Genomic DNA, 15,994 nt, shown 5'->3' with positions numbered 1-15,994 from the left:
CTCTCCCTCTCTCTGTCCCTGTCTCTCCCTCTCTCTGTCCCTGTCTCTCCCTCTCTCTGTCCCTGTCTCTCCCTCTCTCCGTCCCTGTCTCTCCCTCTCTCCGTCCCTGTCTCTCCCTCTCTCCGTCCCTGTCTCTCTCTCTGTCCATCCCTGTCGCTCCCTCTCTCTCTCTGTCTGTCCGTTCCTCTCTCTCTGTCCGTCCCTCTCTCTCTCTCTCTGTCCACCCCTCTCTCTCTCTGTCCACCCCTCTCTCTCTCTGTCCACCCCTCTCTCTCTCGGTCCGTCCCTCTCTCTCTCTGTCCGTCCCTTTCTCTCTCTGTCCGTCCCTCTCTCTCTCTGTCCACCCCTCTCTCTCTCTCTCTGTCCACCTCTCTCTCTCTCTCTGTCCACCTCTCTCTCTCTCTGTCCACCCCTCTCTCTCTCTCTCTGTCCACCTCTCTCTCTCTCTGTCCACCTCTCTCTCTCTCTGTCCACCCCTCTCTCTCTCTGTCCACCCCTCTCTCTCTCTGTCGTCCGTCTCTCTCTCTCTCTGTCCACCCCTCTCTCTCTCTCTCTGTCCACCTCTCTCTCTCTCTGTCCACCTCTCTCTCTCTCTGTCCACCCCTCTCTCTCTCTGTCCACCCCTCTCTCTCTCTGTTCGTCCCTCTCTCTCTCTCTCTGTCGTCCGTCTCTCTCTCTCTCTCTCTGCCGTCCCTCTCTCTCTCTCTGTCGTCCCTCTCTCTCTGTCGTCCCTCTCTCTCTCTGTCCGTCCCTCTCTCTCTCTCTGTCCTTCCCTCTCTCTCTCTCTGTCCTTCCCTCTCTCTCTCTCTGTCCGTCCCTCTCTCCCTCTCTGTCCGTCCTTCCCTCTCTCTCTCTCTGTCCGTCCTTCCCTCTCTCTGTTGTTCCTCTCTCTCTCTCTCTCTCTGTCTGTCCGTCCCTCTCTCTCTCTCTCTGTCCGTCCCTCTCCCTCTCTCTCTGTCCGTCCCTCTCTCTCTCTCTCTCTCTCTCTCTCTCTGTCGTCCCTCTCTCTCTCTGTCCGTCCCTCTCTCTCTCTGTCCGTCCCTCTCTCTCTGTCCGTCCCTCTCTCTCTCTGTCCGACCCTCTCTCTCTCTGTCTGACCCTCTCTCTCTCTGTCTGACCCTCTCTCTCTCTGTCTGACCCTCTCTCTCTCTGTCTGACCCTCTCTCTCTCTGTCTGACCCTCTCTCTCTCTCTCTGACCCTCTCTCTCTCTGTCTGACCCTCTCTCTCTCTGTCTGACCCTCTCTCTCTCTGTCTGACCCTCTCTCTCTCTGTCTGACCCTCTCTCTCTCTGTCTGACCCTCTCTCTCTCTGTCTGACCCTCTCTCTCTCTGTCCGACCCTCTCTCTCTCTGTCCGACCCTCTCTCTCTCTCTCCGACCCTCTCTCTCTCTGTCTGACCCTCTCTCTCTCTGTCTCTTCCTCTCTCTGTCTCTGTCTCTCCCTCTCTCTGTCCCTGTCTCTCCCTCTCTCTGTCCCTGTCTCTGTCGGTCTCTCGCTCTCTCTGTCTCTCCCTCTCTCTGTCCCTGTCTCTGTCGGTCTCTCCCTCTCTCTGTCTCTCCCTCTCTCCGTTCCTTTCTCTCCCTCTCTCTCTGTCTCTCCCTCTCTCTGTCTCTTCCTCTCTCTTTCCTCGTCTCTCCCTCTCTCTGTCCCTGTCTCTTCCTCTCTCTGTCCCTGTCTCTCCCTCTCTCTGTCCCTGTCTCTCCCTCTCTCTGTCCCTGTCTCTCCCTCTCTCTGTCCCTGTCTCTCCCTCTCTCCGTCCCTGTCTCTCCCTCTCTCCGTCCCTGTCTCTCCCTCTCTCCGTCCCTGTCTCTCTCTCTGTCCATCCCTGTCGCTCCCTCTCTCTCTCTGTCTGTCCGTTCCTCTCTCTCTGTCCGTCCCTCTCTCTCTCTCTCTGTCCACCCCTCTCTCTCTCTGTCCACCCCTCTCTCTCTCTGTCCACCCCTCTCTCTCTCGGTCCGTCCCTCTCTCTCTCTGTCCGTCCCTTTCTCTCTCTGTCCGTCCCTCTCTCTCTCTGTCCACCCCTCTCTCTCTCTCTCTGTCCACCTCTCTCTCTCTCTCTGTCCACCTCTCTCTCTCTCTGTCCACCCCTCTCTCTCTCTCTCTGTCCACCTCTCTCTCTCTCTGTCCACCTCTCTCTCTCTCTGTCCACCCCTCTCTCTCTCTGTCCACCCCTCTCTCTCTCTGTCGTCCGTCTCTCTCTCTCTCTGTCCACCCCTCTCTCTCTCTCTCTGTCCACCTCTCTCTCTCTCTGTCCACCTCTCTCTCTCTCTGTCCACCCCTCTCTCTCTCTGTCCACCCCTCTCTCTCTCTGTTCGTCCCTCTCTCTCTCTCTCTGTCGTCCGTCTCTCTCTCTCTCTCTCTGCCGTCCCTCTCTCTCTCTCTGTCGTCCCTCTCTCTCTGTCGTCCCTCTCTCTCTCTGTCCGTCCCTCTCTCTCTCTCTGTCCTTCCCTCTCTCTCTCTCTGTCCTTCCCTCTCTCTCTCTCTGTCCGTCCCTCTCTCCCTCTCTGTCCGTCCTTCCCTCTCTCTCTCTCTGTCCGTCCTTCCCTCTCTCTGTTGTTCCTCTCTCTCTCTCTCTCTCTGTCTGTCCGTCCCTCTCTCTCTCTCTCTGTCCGTCCCTCTCCCTCTCTCTCTCTCTCTCTCTCTCTCTCTGTCGTCCCTCTCTCTCTCTGTCGTCCCTCTCTCTCTCTGTCCGTCCCTCTCTCTCTCTGTCCGTCCCTCTCTCTCTGTCCGTCCCTCTCTCTCTCTGTCCGACCCTCTCTCTCTCTGTCTGACCCTCTCTCTCTCTGTCTGACCCTCTCTCTCTCTGTCTGACCCTCTCTCTCTCTGTCTGACCCTCTCTCTCTCTGTCTGACCCTCTCTCTCTCTGTCTGACCCTCTCTCTCTCTCTCTGACCCTCTCTCTCTCTGTCTGACCCTCTCTCTCTCTGTCTGACCCTCTCTCTCTCTGTCTGACCCTCTCTCTCTCTGTCTGACCCTCTCTCTCTCTGTCTGACCCTCTCTCTCTCTGTCTGACCCTCTCTCTCTCTGTCCGACCCTCTCTCTCTCTGTCCGACCCTCTCTCTCTCTGTCCGACCCTCTCTCTCTCTGTCCGACCCTCTCTCTCTCTGTCTGACCCTCTCTCTCTCTGTCTCTTCCTCTCTCTGTCTCTGTCTCTCCCTCTCTCTGTCCCTGTCTCTCCCTCTCTCTGTCCCTGTCTCTGTCGGTCTCTCGCTCTCTCTGTCTCTCCCTCTCTCTGTCCCTGTCTCTGTCGGTCTCTCCCTCTCTCTGTCTCTCCCTCTCTCCGTTCCTTTCTCTCCCTCTCTCTCTGTCTCTCCCTCTCTCTGTCTCTTCCTCTCTCTTTCCTCGTCTCTCCCTCTCTCTGTCCCTGTCTCTTCCTCTCTCTGTCCCTGTCTCTCCCTCTCTCTGTCCCTGTCTCTCCCTCTCTCTGTCCCTGTCTCTCCCTCTCTCTGTCCCTGTCTCTCCCTCTCTCCGTCCCTGTCTCTCCCTCTCTCCGTCCCTGTCTCTCCCTCTCTCCGTCCCTGTCTCTCCCTCTCTCCGTCCCTGTCTCTCTCTCTGTCCATCCCTGTCGCTCCCTCTCTCTCTCTGTCTGTCCGTTCCTCTCTCTCTGTCCGTCCCTCTCTCTCTCTCTGTCCACCCCTCTCTCTCTCTGTCCACCCCCCTCTCTCTCTGTCCACCCCTCTCTCTCTCGGTCCGTCCCTCTCTCTCTCTGTCCGTCCCTTTCTCTCTCTGTCCGTCCCTCTCTCTCTCTGTCCACCCCTCTCTCTCTCTGTCCACCCCTCTCTCTCTCTGTCCACCCCTCTCTCTCTCGGTCCGTCCCTCTCTCTCTCTCTGTCCGTCCCTCTCTCTCTCTGTCCGTCCCTCTCTCTCTCTGTCCGTCCCTTTCTCTCTCTGTCTCTGTCTCTCTCTCTCTCTCTCTCTCTCTCTGTCCACCTCTCTCTCTCTCTGTCCACCCCTCTCTCTCTCTGTTCGTCCCTCTCTCTCTCTCTCTGTTCGTCCCTCTCTCTCTCTCTCTCTGTCGTCCGTCTCTCTCTCTCTCTCTGTCCACCTCTCTCTCTCTCTGTCCACCCCTCTCTCTCTCTGTCCACCCCTCTCTCTCTCTGTTCGTCCCTCTCTCTCTCTCTCTCTGTCGTCCGTCTCTCTCTCTCTCTCTCTGCCGTCCCTCTCTCTCTCTCTGTCGTCCCTCTCTCTGTCTGTCCGTCCCTCTCTCTGTCTGTCCGTCCCTCTCTCTCTCTCTGTCCGTCCCTCTCTCTCTCTCTGTCCGTCCCTCTCTCTCTCTCTGTCCTTCCCTCTCTCTCTCTCTGTCCGACCCTCTCTCTCTCTGTCCGACCCTCTCTCTCTCTGTCCGACCCTCTCTCTCTCTGTCTGACCCTCTCTCTCTCTGTCTCTTCCTCTCTCTGTCTCTGTCTCTCCCTCTCTCTGTCCCTGTCTCTCCCTCTCTCTGTCCCTGTCTCTGTCGGTCTCTCGCTCTCTCTGTCTCTCCCTCTCTCTGTCCCTGTCTCTGTCGGTCTCTCCCTCTCTCTGTCTCTCCCTCTCTCCGTTCCTTTCTCTCCCTCTCTCTCTGTCTCTCCGTTCCTTTCTCTCCCTCTCTCTCTGTCTCTCCCTCTCTCTGTCTCTTCCTCTCTCTTTCCTCGTCTCTCCCTCTCTCTGTCCCTGTCTCTTCCTCTCTCTGTCCCTGTCTCTCCCTCTCTCTGTCCCTGTCTCTCCCTCTCTCCGTCCCTGTCTCTCCCTCTCTCCGTCCCTGTCTCTCCCTCTCTCTGTCGGTCTCTCCCTCTCTCCGTCCCTGTCTCTCCCTCTCTCCGTCCCTGTCTCTCCCTCTCTCTGTCGGTCTCTCCCTCTCTCTGTCCCTGTCTCTCCCTCTCTCTGTCCCTGTCTCTCCCTCTCTCTGTCCAGAGGTATCAGTCTCTCTCTCTCTCTCCAGAGTTATCAGTCTCTCTCTCTCTCTCTCTCTCTCTCTCTCTCTCTCTCTCTCCAGAGTTATCAGTCTCTCTCTCTCTCTCTCTCCAGAGGTATCAGTCTCTCTCCAGTATCAGTGTATCTTCAGACTTACCCAGCATCGTTGTCCGTCCTCTTCAGTACTTTGGATATGTGAGTAAGACTGTGTCTGAACTGAGAGAGAAACTAGAAGACTTCCTTAAAGGAGAATGGACCAAGATCTCCACTACAGGTGTGTTGAAAACAATAAGAACATCAACTTTAGACCATTGAAAGTTCCCTACTAGTCATATACATGTGGAATATGGTCTGATGATAACATTCCCTCTCTCTGTCAATGTGTTTGTGTGTCTGTAGTGAATATAGTGGATGTTGTACTGCCTCCAGAGCCCAAGACCAGAGAACAGTTGTTACAATGTGAGTCTCTTTATTGTGAAGTAACTAACAGTCTCTTTTTACTGACACTCCTAACAATCCCTCTAGAAATATATAGCAATAGTAGATCTAATCAAAGACTGGGTATCTATCTGACTCCTCATATTTCTCTGATTTGATCTCTGCTGTGCTCTAATCAAAGACAGGGTAGATACAGTATCTGACTTAACTTATTGTTCTGACTCCCCTCATTGGTCTCTGCTCTTCTCCCAGATTCCTGTCAGCTCACACTGGACCCAAACACAGCACAAACACACCTCTCTCTGTCTGAAGGGAACAGAAAGGTGACCAATACAGGCCATGTCCAACCATATCCTGAACATCCAGACAGATTCACCAACTACTGGCAGGTTCTGTGTAGAGAGGGTCTGTCTGGACGCTGTTACTGGGAAGTGGAGTGGACTGGTGTTGTTGTTGTTACAGCAGTCTCATATAAAGACATCAGCAGAACAGGGACAGATAGTGGATTTGGATACAATAACAAGTCCTGGAGATTAGAGTGCTCTAGAGGTGGTTATTGTTTCAGACACAATAATGTTGAGACTAAAGTATCAGGCCCTCAGTCCTCCAGAGTAGGAGTGTACCTGGATCACAAGGCAGGTACTCTGTCCTTCTACAGTGTCTCTGACACAATGACCCTCCTCCACAGAGTCCAGACCACATTCACTCAGCCCCTCTATCCTGGGTTTAGGCTCTATGTAGGAGGTACTGCTGAGCTGGTTAAACTGTAGTAGGGTCCACATAGATACTAGTCATGCTGGTGTAGTCTATAGCTGAGCTGGTTAAACTGTAGTAGGGTCCACATAGATACTAGTCATGCTGGTGTAGTCTATAGCTGAACTGGTTAAACTGTAAACTGATTTGTTATTAATTAAAATTCAATACAATGTTTTAATCTTGTACATTTCCATGAATCATGATGTCTGGTGTTGATGTATATTGGTTGTCATTCAGAACCATTGATATGTTTTCTCAGTTGGTTCTCTGTCTCTATGTAATTCTCCTCAGTATCATTGATCAGCTTGTTGGCTCGGTCCTAATTGATGTGTTCTCTGTCACCTGGAGCTGCATGGAAAATGGTCCAGGAACTAAAGGACAATTCAGGACTAGTCAGCCCACTACAAGCTGGTATCACTTACTTTCTACTAAACTATATGGTCTGGTTTCCCAGACACAGATGAATCCTAGTCCTGGACTAAACAGTATGTTCAATGTAGATGTCCAGGAAACCGGCCCTAAATGTGTCATCTTTCATCCTCCCATACTGCTCAGTCCAGCAACATTAAACCTGTCCAGCAGGTGGTGCTGTTGACCAAACAATAAAACCAGCAGATATCTTGACTTGCCACTCAGTATATCAGTAATGTTCAGAATAGTACTTTAATATCATTGGAGATTGATGGTCTTTTTAATCCACTATCCAGAGTCAGGAACAGATGAAGTTAGGTCTGCTACTGTTCAGTGATTAAATATGATTTATGGTGATGGGAAATAATAAAAAACACTCAACTTCATCTAGTAATAGTTTTCCTTTGTTATTTATTCCAAGGTGTGTCTTTAACTTGTAAATGTATTGTGTGGAGGTGAGCTAGTGGTGTGGCTGATAGAATAGAATGAAAAGGGAGGAGGGGAGGAAGAGGGGAGGAGTGAAGGGCTGTTCAAGAAACCAGATGAGGAAGAGGAAGATGTTCAGGGGAATTACTGTCTCTGTTCCAAATGGTTCCCTATTCCCTATGTAGTGCACTACGGTGCTTCTGACCAGGTCTAAAGTAGTGTTCTACATAGGGAATAGGGTGTAGATTTATTACAATATCATGCTTTAGTGTTTGGCACAAAAATATATTACATCTCCACCCCCCCACTTCCTGTCTGTCACCCCCCAGTTCTGTTAAGACTTCCTCTCATTGAACTGGGCCTCATTCTAAATGGTCACTTTGTATTGATAGTCCATACTGGTCTTTACTATGGTTCTACATACAGTATCTGTATTGATAGTCCATACTGGTCTTTACTATGGTTCTACATACAGTATCTGTATTGATAGTCCATACTGGTCTTTACTATGGTTCTACATACAGTATCTGTATTGATAGTCCATACTGGTCTTTACTATGGTTCTACATACAGTACCTGTATTGATAGTCCATACTGGTCTTTACTATGGTTCTACATACAGTATCTGTATTGATAGTCCATACTGGTCTTTACTATGGTTCTACATACAGTACCTGTATTGAGAGTCCATACTGGTCTTTACTATGGTTCTACATACAGTATCTGTATTGATAGTCCATACTGGTCTTTACTATGGTTCTACATACAGTATCTGTATTGATAGTCCATACTGGTCTTTACTATGGTTCTACATACAGTATCTGTATTGATAGTCCATACTGGTCTTTACTATGGTTCTACATACAGTACCTGTATTGATAGTCCATACTGGTCTTTACTATGGTTCTACATACAGTACCTGTATTGATAGTCCATACTGGTCTTTACTATGGTTCTACATACAGTACCTGTATTGATAGTCCATACTGGTCTGTACTATGGTTCTACATACAGTACCTGTATTGATAGTCCATACTGGTCTTTACTATGGTTCTACATACAGTATCTGTATTGATAGTCCATACTGGTCTTTACTATAGTTCTACATACAGTATCTGTATTGATAGTCCATACTGGTCTTTACTATGGTTCTACATACAGTATCTGTATTGATAGTCCATACTAAAATTCACCATAAAATGTACAGTTCATTCCATAGCTTAACATGAGTAATGCTCCCTCCCTCCTATAAGAGTCATTGATGTGTTGGATGAGATGGGACCCTGCCTTCACCTGGGGATATTTTTTGGATCCGTCACAGCAGGGGTTGTAAAACCCTATGGACCTGAAAGGGACTGCAGTGTTCTCCAGTCTCCAGCAGGGGGCAGTAAAACCCTATGTACCTGAAAGGGACTGCAGTGTGCTCCAGTCTCCAGCAGGGGGCAGTAAAACCCTATGGACCTGAAAGGGACTGCAGTGTGCTCCAGTCTCCAGCAGGGGGCAGTAAAACCCTATGGACCTGAAAGGGACTGCAGTGTGCTGTTAAATCAAAAATAAACTAATTTGAATAACCAATCAACTTGTCTCATAAAGCAATGGTTAAATAGAGTAGAAACTGGTGTTTCTCATTCATTTTATAATTTAATCCCTCTGTTTCTATCATTTCTAGTGAGATTGTTCTGGTCTCACCAGAAAGTCAGGATACAGGGCATTTGACACCATTAAATATTCCCTCTCTCTTTTCTTTCCCTGTCCTTCACAAACCATTTCAAAACCTTCCAAACATTTCCATCCTTCTTCAAACCCAATTTACAACTGAATTGAAAAGACCCCATCCGAAATAAATCCCACAGTATCAACACCACTAATGCATATTGGTAACCAGTAAATTGTGTGTGTGTGCTGGTGAACCGTAGGTCAAAAACACACCTGAACAAGGCCTCACTTATCTGGAAGTCTGTTTATGGCCTAATCCAGATACTTTTATCCTGCTCTCCCCGATACCACAGTCTCCGGGGACATTCCCAACGAGAGATAATGAAACCCCCTTTTCTGGAAAAGAAATTGTACATTTCGTTAGCATTCACTATGTTACATTTTAATCAGCAAGCCAAAATGTATTAATTATAAACCAAACATGATAATTGTAAATCCACTGTCCTTTACTCTCATCATTAAATGTATTAATTATAAACCAAACATGATAATTGTAAATCCACTGTCTTTACTCTCATCATTAAATGTATTAATTATAAACCAAACATGATAATTGTAAATCCACTGTCCTTACTCTCATCATTAAATGTATTAATTATAAACCAAACATAATTGTAAATCCACTGTCTTTACTCTCATCATTAAATGTATTAATTATAAACTAAACATGATAATGTAAATCCACTGTCTTTACTCTCATCATTAAATGTATTAATTATAAACCAAACATGATAATTGTAAATCCACTGTCCTTACTCTCATCATTAAATGTATTAATTATAAACTAAACATGATAATTGTAAATCCACTGTCTTTACTCTCATCATGAAATGTTTGTTTCAACCCACCAACGTTTATGTATCTTTTATTCAGTCCTATTCTCCATAACCACCACAATGTTCAGGAACTAACTGAAAACATGTCCACTTCATTTTAGGTTTAGTAACCCCTTTGCTAATTCCTCGTTACCCCTCCACCCCTTTCCTACATTCTAGAAATCTATATCAGAATAAAACCACATCTAATTTAAATCTATTTCAGAATAAAACCACATTCAACATCTCATGAGATCAAAAAACACAAGACTTTCTGAGTTAACAAGGAGTGTTTGGCAATATGATTTAAATGTGTTCCCTTTAGAATCCCTTCCCCTGGCATTTCACCAGATTCTTCAACCCAAAATACGTTTTCCTGTGATCCCTGGCCTCTACTAAAACGTTGAGTAAGGCGTGATCTCATACACCTTCCTTCACATAGAATCTGTAACCTCTATCGATCGAACCGAGGCTATACACCGATATGTGACATTTCCTCTCCTGCTGCTCTCAAAAGGATGAATCGAACCGAGGCTAACCCAGTCTTTTTATAGGTTTTGTTCCAGTCCCACTTTACTCTCCCTTCTCCAATGACCAAATAGCCCCACCCCTAAAACAGTACTCTGTCTCCCTACGCTGTGATGTCTTTACTCTCCCTTTTCCAATGACCAATAGCCCCACCCCTAAAACAGTACTCTGTCTCCCTACGCTGTGATGTCTTTACACTCCCTTTTCCAATGACCAATAGCCCCACCCCTAAAACAGGACCCAGTCTTTTTGTAGCTAAGTAAGTGGAGGTTTTGCCAACTATTCCACCTTCTTCCTGTCTGACTTTTCATTCTTTCTTCAACATTCCTCCAGTTTTCTTTATACTTTCCAACAATCCTTCTGCTTTGAACATGTTTATCACCTCGTGTTCTCTTTCCTTTTCTTTCCTGTGTCACTAGTTTTATGTGTTTTTATTAGAGTTTCCATTTCCTCACATACTGAGACATCAAATGTTCCCTCCTCTGACCATTTAGTGCCCATTTTCCTGCTGCGTTTTCCCATTTCTAAACATTTCTATTAGTTCTTCCTTCCATAGGGGACGCCTGGCGCCCAGAATTTATTCTGCTGTTTTACTCATTTTTGCAGCCTGTATTTGTGGTCTTCCTACCATCAGTCTCAGTTGTATTCCTTTTCCTGTGTTAGGTCTGCTAGTTACTAGTATTGTCTTTAATATTAGTCTACTGACAGGTTATATTTTTATTATTGCTGCTCTTTCATTTATTAACTTCCTTATTTGTTCTAACGTTACTGATATTCTTATTTCCGGTTTTATTTGTCTGTTTATTCCTTTAACTTCCTGCGATATTCCTATTTATTTTGCTCCCTAGTTTCGTTGTATTGTGCTCTTCACTTTATTAAAACCTCTCTGTTTCTCTTGTTGTTATATTTCTCCCTCCTGGTCCAGGGCCAAACCTTCCTAACAGTCCGTTAAGTCCTGGATGTCTTGACCCCACGCTGTTCCCTCCTATTGATATCCACATTACTTTTCTTTCTCTGATTATTGCACTATTGGTTATTGGTTATTACCCCTGTCTCTAGGTTTTATAATTGTTCTCTCTTATTGAGTATCTGCTTACTTCAAATGTTATTACTTGTATGTTTCTCTGTACTGTATATTCTTCTACCTTGCAGCACAGTATGTAATGTTTAATGGTCTTACTGGTCAATCGCTGATATCGTCATGACATTTATTACCATTTTATTTTGTAGTGTTCATGTATTTTTAATTTATCCTGTTCAAACTTCTAGTATTATATTAGTTCAATGGTTATTCATGTTCCATTCACACTTGCCTCCTTCAGTGTGGGGCTGGGTTTGTCCTCCCTGCCAGGTCACAGTCAAGTGACGGTCCGGGAGAAGTAGTGTGGGACTGGGTGCGTCCTCCCTACCAGGTCACAGTCAAGTGTCGGTCCGGGAGAAGTAGTGTGGGACTGGGTGCATCCTCACTGCCAGGTCACAGTCAAGTGACGTTCCAGGAGAAGTAGTGTGGGACTGGATGTGTCCTCCCTGCCAGGTCACAGTCAAGTGACGGTCCGGGAGAAGTAGTGTGGGACTGGGTGTGTCCTCCCTGCCAGGTCACAGTCAAGTGACGGTCCGGGAGAAGTAGTGTGGGACTGGGTGCGTCCTCCCTACCAGGTCACAGTCAAGTGACGATCCGAGAGAAGTGTGCAACCCTTTCAGCACCAACAGCTGAAGGGGTTGGCCTAGGAGTGGGAAGGTGAACGGAAAGGCTTTGGAGCAACGAACCGCCCTTGCTGTCTCTGCCTGGCCGTTCCCCTCTTTCCACTGGGATTCTCTGCCTCTAACCCTATTACAGGGGCTGACTCACTGGCTTACTGGGGCTCTCTCATGCCGTCCCTGGAAGGGGTGCGTCACCTGAGTGGGTTGATTCACTGATGTGGTCATCCTGTCTGGGTTGGCACCCCCCCTTGGGTTGTGCCATGGCGGAGATCTTTGTGGGCTATACTCAGCCTTGTCTCAGGATGGTAAGTTGGTGGTTGAAGATATCCCTCTAGTGGTGTGGGGGCTGTGCTTTGGCAAAGTGGGTGGGGTTATATCCTTCCTGTTTGGCCCTGTCTGGGGGTGTCCTCGGATGGGGCCACATTGTCTCCTGACCCCTCCTGTCTCAGCCTCCAGTATTTATGCTGCAGTAGTTTATGTGTCGGGGGGCTGGGGTCAATTTGTTATATCTGGAGTACTTCTTGTGTCCTATTCGGTGTCCTGTGTGAATCTAAGTGTGCTTTCTCTAATTCTCTCCTTCTCTCTTTCTCTCTCTCGGAGGACCTGAGCCCTAGGACCATGCCCCAGGACTACCTGACATGATGAATCCTTGCTGTCCCCAGTCCACCTGGCTGTGCTGCTGCTCCAGTTTCAACTGTTCTGCCTTATTACTATTCGACCATGCTGGTCATTTATGAACATTTGAACATCTTGGCCATGTTCTGTTATTATCTCCACCCGGCACAGCCAGAAGAGGACTGGCCACCCCACATAGCCTGGTTCCTCTCTAGGTTTCTTCCTAGGTTTTGGCCTTTCTAGGGAGTTTTTCCTAACCACCGTGCTTCTACACCTGCATTGCTTGATACACTTCCTAGACACTATAGGACAGTAACTACAGGTCTATTTGCCTGTCTGAGTAGTCCCATATCGATACACTTCCTAGACACTATAGGACAGTAACCACAGGTCTATTTGCCTGTCTGAGTAGTCCCCTATCGATACACTTCCTAGACACTATAGGACAGTAACCACAGGTATTTAATTTAAATATATTCAACCATGCAGATGGACAGTTCCCACTCCAAACTGGATGAAACAGAACAGTCAACAGGACAGATGAATGAGATGGAATAAATGCCCCAGATGAATTGAATGACTCACCTGACTCAGACTGATTCAATAAGATGAATGTTTGGGCGCAAACTCAAACAGTTCCAATCAAACAAGTCTGAACAAAGTGAATCAGACAACACAATCCTAACTCAAACAGACTGAACAAAGAAGTCTGAACAAACTGAATCAGACAACACAATCCTAACTCAAACAGACTGAACAAACAAGTCTGGCCAAACTGAATCAGAGAACACAATCCTAACTCAAACAGACTGAACAAACAAGTCTGGCCAAACTGAATCAGACAACACAATCCTAACTCAAACAGACTGAACAAACAGACTGAACAGACTGGTCAGATGAACCACCTGAACAAGACAGGTGAATAACTCCACTCAACTGAACCATCCAGAACAGATGAAACACACAACTCCCAATCTGCAGCGGCCACAATATTATTTATTTTATTCTGTTACAGCCCTTAAAGCTTTTTCATTTGTTCATGTTTATTCTTCCATTATTTTGCATGCATTTATTGAATTCAAAAGCTCACGATAATAGTTTAGTTCAATACATTTTGAGAAACCTACTTGGTGTTTTTATAAGTAAGAAGTAAGTAAGAACTGGGGCGGCAGGTAGCCTAGTGGTTAGAGCATTGGACTAATCATTTGAAAGGTTGCAACATCAAATTCCCGAGCTGACAATCTAAAAATCTGTCGTTCTGCCCCTGAACAAGGCAGTTAATCCACTGTTCCCCAGTAGGCTGTCAATGTAAATAAGAATTTGTTCTTAACTGACTTCGCTAGTTACATAAAAACAGCTTACCTCTCATCTAGGTGGCCACCTGTTTGCTCAATTCGTCCAGAAAGACCCGTCTGCAGTCACAGAGTTTTCCACCATTTGCTGGTACCTTGTAGCCACTCTTGGCAAGCTCGCCATTTATGTCGTGGAAATATTCGCTCATTTATATTTCTCAGTTACCAGATCTTGTGAATTCAAATAGACTTTATTACAAAGTAACAAGCCGAGCTGGGCCATGGACCAACTGCCGGACTCAGTCTCAGTCCACTCCTTTTATACAGTTTCATGCTTATAGAAGTGTCATCGTCCCTCCACTTTATGCTAATAACCAGATCCCCTCGGCTTTACTCCACCATTGTTTCCAAATCTAAGTTCTTTACTCTAGGCGGGGTTCCCCTCCCCTCTAGTTCCTTGGATCAATTATATTGGTGGCGCACCTATACATTATTTCCAGGAAATAATAAGTACAGATCACTATAGTTCATTATAGAATTATACCAATAAGTACAGATAACTATAGTTCATGATAGAATTATACCATTAAGTACAGATAACTATAGTTCATTATAGAATTATACCAATAAGTAAACTCATTTCTAGAATTACACATTGTGTCTTTGCTTATTCCCTTTAGTGATATTCAGCCTTTTAACAAGAAACACATTCTGTTAATTAACAGAAAACACCTACACTATCAATTGCTGCAAAGAAACCACTACTAAAGGACATCAATAATAAGAAGAGACTTGCTTGGGTCAAGAAACACGAGCAATGGACATTAGACCGGTGGAAATCTGTCTTTTCGTCTGATGAGTCCAGATTTAAGACTTCTGGTTCCAACCGCCGTGTCTTTGTGAGAAGCAGAGTAGGTGAACAGATGATCTCTGCATATGTATTTTCCACCGTGAAGCATGGAGGAGGAGGTGTGATGGTGCTTTGCTGGTGACAATGTCAGTGATTTATTTAGAATTCAAGGCACACTTAACCAGCATAGCAACCACAGCATTCTGCAGCAATACGCCATCTCATCTGGTTTGTGCTTAGTGGGACTATCATTTGTTTTTCAGCAGGACAATGACCCAACACCCCTCCAGGCTGTGTAAGGGCTATTTGACCAAGAAGGAGAGTGATGGAGTGCTGCACCAGATGACCTGGCCTCCACTTGATTTGTTGAACACGTTTTTGGTTACTACATGATTCCATATGTGTTATTTCATAGTTTTGATGTCTTCACTATTATTCTACAATGTAGGAAATAGTAAAAATAAAGAAAAACCCTTGAATGAATTGGTGTGTCCAAACTTTTGACTGGTACTGTATGTTAAGGGGATTGTTCACCCCAATAGAAAGGTTCAAACCTCTAAATACCATCTTATTAGATGGATCCATTTCCCCCCATTAGTTTGGGATTCAGACCTGCAGTCATCTTGATTTCAGACCACTTTGGAGAAGTGATCCACAGGCAGTAAATCTATTGTAGAATAAATGGAACCTGGATCCATTTCATTCTATTAACATGGTTTATGTGTTATAGCAGTAATGGGGTTAAACTGATATTAAAATGACAACTCCATAGGTGGTACCAGGTCAGGGGAGTTCATCTCTGCTCCCAGCATCCCTGGGACAGTACTGATCAACACAGCTGACCTGATGCAGAGGTGGACCAGTGATGTTTTCCTCTCAGTGGTGAGACTTGCCCTTCCATTTGACACACCTTCACCTGATGAGATCATACAAGACGTTGCAGGCGTATTGCATGTGGAAACAGATGTGTTCAAATAGTATTTAAAATAATATTGAATACTTAATGAGCAGTGGTTGAATGAGTTTGTTGTAATGGAGCCAATACAAAAGTCCTAAAAGTACAAACAAACCCCGCCCACCTGGAGGACTAAAGGAAATGCTCAAAGAATTTTTTAGATATTAAACAGTATTTGAATCCAGGGTCGTAATGATTAGAGAACACTGTAGCAAAACATTTAGCAACAGAATTATTTTAGTTCAGTTAGTCCCTTCGTGTTTCAGTTCATATTCTTCAGTTTGGCGCCTCGTGAATATGATTCAGGTCTCTGTGGAAACATAAATGTAAATTCACCTTGATTTTTACTCCTCACTTTCCTTTTCAGGTCCATAGGGTTTTACTGCCCCCTGCTGGAGACTGGAGCACACTGCAGTCCCTTTCAGGTCCATAGGGTTTTACTGCCCCCTGCTGGAGACTGGAGCACACTGCAGTCTCTTTCAGGTCCATAGGGTTTTACTGCCCCCTGCTGGAGACTGGAGCACACTGCAGTCTCTTTCAGGTCCATAGGATTTTACTGCCCCCTGCTGGAGACTGGAACACACTGCAGTCCCTGGCTTTCT

The 15,994-nt window shown here is 46.4% G+C and overlaps 1 protein-coding gene and 1 pseudogene across 4 annotated transcripts in view; one reads left to right on the top strand and one right to left on the bottom strand.

Moving 5' to 3' along the window:
• Positions 1-15,994, bottom strand: part of LOC139406328 (E3 ubiquitin-protein ligase TRIM47-like) — a 128,435-nt pseudogene that overhangs the window by 59,002 nt on the left and 53,439 nt on the right.
• The window catches only part of LOC139406317 (E3 ubiquitin/ISG15 ligase TRIM25-like), a 77,488-nt gene that overhangs the window by 20,654 nt on the left and 40,840 nt on the right, over positions 1-15,994 (top strand). The window contains exons 4-7 of one of the 4 annotated variants that reach the window (XM_071148811.1): positions 5,004-5,163; positions 5,289-5,348; positions 5,580-5,650; positions 15,210-15,319. In XM_071148811.1, coding sequence (XP_071004912.1) covers positions 5,004-5,163; positions 5,289-5,348; positions 5,580-5,650; positions 15,210-15,266 — 348 coding nt within the window. In that variant the 3' untranslated portion in view covers positions 15,267-15,319. Of the gene's footprint in view, positions 1-5,003; positions 5,164-5,288; positions 5,349-5,579; positions 6,565-8,173; positions 8,454-15,209; positions 15,320-15,994 lie in introns of those variants that run through there. The other 3 variants (XM_071148812.1, XM_071148809.1, XM_071148810.1) reach the window with 3 other exon arrangements.

Source organism: Oncorhynchus clarkii, chromosome 4, assembly GCF_045791955.1.
Source record: "Oncorhynchus clarkii lewisi isolate Uvic-CL-2024 chromosome 4, UVic_Ocla_1.0, whole genome shotgun sequence".
NCBI lineage: Eukaryota > Metazoa > Chordata > Actinopteri > Salmoniformes > Salmonidae > Oncorhynchus > Oncorhynchus clarkii.
This window is presented reverse-complemented; position numbering and strand designations above follow the sequence as displayed.